The sequence below is a fragment of the Triticum aestivum genome, chromosome 7B (genome assembly GCF_018294505.1).
Source record: "Triticum aestivum cultivar Chinese Spring chromosome 7B, IWGSC CS RefSeq v2.1, whole genome shotgun sequence".
NCBI lineage: Eukaryota > Viridiplantae > Streptophyta > Magnoliopsida > Poales > Poaceae > Triticum > Triticum aestivum.
This window is the reverse complement of record NC_057813.1, coordinates 544,860,738-544,864,727: the sequence shown is the minus strand read 5'-3', so window position 1 is coordinate 544,864,727 and position 3,990 is coordinate 544,860,738. Positions and strand designations below refer to the sequence as shown.

The window sequence follows — 3,990 nt, the reverse complement described above, 5'->3', positions numbered from 1 at the left end:
AGCTCCTCCCTGATAGTCTTATTTGATAAGTCCCAAATCACCACAATAAGTCCCAATAAGTCCCTTGTGTTTGGTTTAGATGGGACTTATAGGGACTTTTTTAAGTCCCTAAACCAATAAGTCCGTGAAAACAAACACCCTCTAAGAACTTAGATGTGAATTATCAATTCCGTTTATATATTGCCTTCATAAAAAAACATTTTTATTCCTAGAGCTTCAAGCATGCAATTATTGTCATTCTTCTGGAGACAAACATAATAGTTACACGGGGGGTGTTCTCAAACCCAAACTCAGCATTTAGTTAACACAAACACTCTCATATGAAGACGAATCAGAGTCTTTTTTGGCTTGGGAAAAGAAATTCAAAAAACCCGATCGAAGAACAAGCCATATAGGAGTATGTCACTCATAGTAATTCAGAGCATGCTATCCGCGCGCGACGGCAGCCGCCGGAAGAAGTTGCTTGGCACGGCGGGCAGCTTGGTTCGGAACCGCGGGTGCCGGAGCAGGAAGAGCCCGGCGACGAGCGCCACCACCCGGAACGGCGTGACGTAGAGCACCACGGCGGCGATGAGGCAGAAGAAGACGAAGAGGCAGGACGCCCTGGGGTCGCGCCAGCTGAGCAGCGACTGCAGCCGCTCCCCCTGCGTGGCCATGTCGCCGACCACGGTCTGTATCCTGCCGGCGACGCTCCGCAGCCGGTCGTAGCGCATGTAGACGACGTCCTGCTGCCTCGACGTCGGGAAGGTGTCGAACTCCTCGTCGAGCTCGTCCGGGTGTACGGCCTCCGCCCAGGACATCTTTGTGTCCATGTGGGGCGGGTGGCGCGGGCGCCGGCGGTAGTTCCAGAGCCCGATCATGAACATGTAGAGGAAGACGGTGGGGAGGATGAGCTCCGGGTAGCAGATGAGGATGAGGAGGAGCACGTGCACGAGCGCCGTGGTGGCCACGTTCTTCCAGTGGCACACGTCGGCGAACCAGCGCGCGGCGGCGGCCGCGCCGGAGAAGAGCGAGACGGCGCGGAAGAAGTTGGCCTTGCTCCGGCGCATGCTCCACATGTGGGACTCCACGTCCAGCATGTACTCCACCACCTCGCGCCGCAGCGGCGGCTCCGCGCGGCCCAGCCGCGCCGCCACGATGCCCATGGCCTGGTACCGGAGCGCGTCCAGCTGCGTCACCGTGAAGGGGTGCAGGTAGTGCATCTTGGGGAGCAGCGGCTGCGTGTAGAGGTGCACCATGTTCATCATGGACAGGCAGGTGAACCGCACGGCCAGCCGGAGCTCGCCCATCTTCTTCACCCCCGACGGCGTCAGCAGGATCAGCGGGTACGCGTGCGTGTACACGCGGTCGGTCTCCAGCGTGGACAGGCGGATGCGAATCTTGCCGATGCGTGCGTCCCTCGCCGGAGGCCCTCCTCCTCCTCCTGCACCTCCTCCGCCGTTGTTTCCGTTGCCGCCGCCGAGGTGGCAGTTGTCGAAGACGCCGATGGTGATGACGGTGCTCGGGTCGAACACCTCCCACGTGTACTGCTCGTTCCACGTCGGGCTGAAGGTGCCTATCATGGTGCGCGTGCGCACCCACTTCTGCCCATACTTGGCGACGCAGTACGCGTCGGTGCTTCCCCGGCCTTCCAGTTTTTTCATCGGCTGCAGGCCGGTGGCGCTGAGGATGCCAACCTCGAGCACGCCGACCGGCGGCTTCCAGAGCTGCCGCGCCGTGGGGCGGGTGTCGCTGATGTACATGGTGGACTCGTCCATGACGTGGTACGCGCCCTCGAGGCAGGCTCGGACGTGGACACGGCTGGCGAAGCGGAGCTCCCGACGCGTCTCGCCCTCGATGGCGCCCCCGATGCCGAACTTCTCGAGGTCGAACCACCGGGACTGCACGAACGGGCGGTGGTCGAGGCGCTTCTCAAAGAGCGTGAGCGGGAGCTGGACGCGGCCGAGGAGATCGTCCTTGCGCGGCGACACCCGGTCCTCGACAGTCATCACCAGCTGCTCCTCGAACGGCTCGGCGACGACGAAGAGCAGGTCCTCGTTCCAGCGAGGGTTGAGAGTGGCCGCGGGCACGACGGAGGTCTTGAGGATCTGGTTGCCGAGCTGCGCTTTGACGAACACCTCGGGGGCGCGGCCGCGGGACTGCGGCTGCACGTCCTGCGCCTCGATGATGTTGACGCGGAGGTACCAGAGCTTGGGCGAGACGTAGGCCTTGGAGCGCACGCTGGCGACGCCCTCACCGCGCACGGTGGCGGCGTCGGAGTGCCAGGCCTCGGGGAAGGCCTCGTCGGCCTGGGTGCCAATCCAGACGGCGAGCATGAGCTCCCCGCGCACCTTGTAGCCGCCGTCGCCGCGGCGCTCCTCGAGGCGGTACCACTGCGGGGCGAGCGGGCTGTCGGGCGGCACGCGGGTGGGCACCTCGCCGAGGTCGAAGACGACGCGGCCGACGTAGTCGTCACGGCCGAGCATGTCCCGGTCCTTGAGGTAGACCTCGAGGGCGTTGGACTGGACGCGGGACTTGGAGAAGGCGAAGACCTGGTCCCACTCCGGGTTGGCGCGGTGCTTGGTGGTGCCCTTGTAGTTGCCCAGCTTCACCTCCACGTAGGGATCCATGGGCGCGCCGGTGATGGGGTTCGGCGGCAGGTCCTTGGCCTTCACCACGCGCACGTAGAGGAAGAACATCTGCTCCACCAGGTCGTACGTGCTGGACGGCTTGTCCATGCCCAGCCACCCGGCGATGCCGCCGCCCACGGCGGGCCGCGCCGGGCCCGCCGCCCCCTTGGGCCATTGCTCGCCCAGCAGCGGGTTCGTGTCCTTGAGCTGGAAGTCCTCGTGGTGCGCGTCATGGTTGCCGCCCATCGTCGATCACCTCGCCTCGATCAAGCACCACCTTTCAGCAGGTTCGATCCTATCTCCATCCCAACAAAACAGAGACAAGAGACTCACATGTCAGATCGAATAAAACACCATGAAACAAACTACAAACACAATTTCACCATTGATCATCTTAATTTCTACCCACTCACTCAATCTTTCAAGGCGAACGGATCAACTTCCAAAGAGATTCGCAGCACGCACACTCTGGTCGATCAGGCCCTCATCTAGCAAGTGTAAATGGCAGGTGACGCGCGAGCCAGGCATATATGCGGCAGCAAGAAACTAGCACCACCAAGATGAAGCTTGCGCTAGAACGCCACTCTGGCCTGTCGAACACATGCACGAAGCCACGCACGCACGCACAGAAGCCTTGTCACGCGCAGGCTAGCAGTCCTAGCAGTAGCAGAGCAGCTTTCGGTGAGGCCAAATGTAGCTGGGGGCGGGAGGGAGGATCCGGGAAGCCTTGCCGGCAAGCAAAGCGACGGCCGGCGGAGACCCCGGCGAGAAGGAAGGTATACGCGAGGTCACGATCTACACAACTAAGCTAGCCGAACCTGTCTGTCAGTATGTGTGTGTGTGTGCATGACCAGCTTAATCTGCCTTTGTGTGAGCCATGAGAGGCGCCAAAGCAGTTTCAGGGAGAAGCTAGCCAACCTTTCTAGGGTTCTTTTGAGCTGAGAGGCGAGCCAGCCACGGGAAATTAGCGGAGATCGAACGAGGGAGGAAAGGCGATTAAAAGTGATACGAGCGCGCTAAGTAAAGATATCATCATCTCCACACGGGGAATCGAATCGATTCTTTGGGCTGTGGGATGGGCTTTGTTTATGCGATTTCTGTTTCTCTCCCCCCACCCATGATCGTCGATCGATCTTTAGCTAGCTAGAACGCTTTGGCTCTGGGGAACCAACTTTTGTACAGCGAGTATACGTGCAGGGGAGAGGGATGAAGCGCAAGCGGTGACCACGTGCATGCCAGGGTAAATTTCCGGCTTCACGATGCCGTGCCTGGTGCACTCATGGAGACAGTACAGTGCACTGGTTGCATCGGAGATCAAGGGGTGGAGGAATTCGGTGCTCACTGTGCACACTAGCTGGAGGGAGGAAAAATGGTGAAGTAC

The 3,990-nt window shown here is 60.6% G+C and overlaps 1 protein-coding gene across 2 annotated transcripts; it reads right to left on the bottom strand.

The window, feature by feature from the left end:
• Positions 1–205: 205 nt before the first annotated feature.
• LOC123160206 (FT-interacting protein 1) lies at positions 206–3,709 on the bottom strand. 2 transcript variants are annotated; one of them, XM_044578017.1, is made up of 2 exons: positions 3,023–3,709; positions 206–2,908 (listed from the first exon to the last, which is right to left on the bottom strand). In XM_044578017.1, exon 2 carries the CDS (start codon positions 2,853–2,855, stop codon positions 417–419), a length of 2,439 nt encoding a protein of 812 aa, XP_044433952.1. In that variant the 5' UTR covers positions 2,856–2,908; positions 3,023–3,709; the 3' UTR covers positions 206–416. The 2 variants fall into 2 exon arrangements, with proteins under 2 accessions (XP_044433952.1, XP_044433951.1); XM_044578016.1 differs by having other exon boundaries at positions 206–2,904; positions 3,023–3,706.
• Between the last annotated feature and the right edge of the window lie 281 nt (positions 3,710–3,990).

Excerpts from the sequence above, each read along its gene's own strand:
- LOC123160206 (XM_044578017.1), bottom strand. The coding sequence starts at position 2,855 with ATGGGCGGCAACCATGACGCGCACCACGAGGACTTCCAGCTCAAGGAC.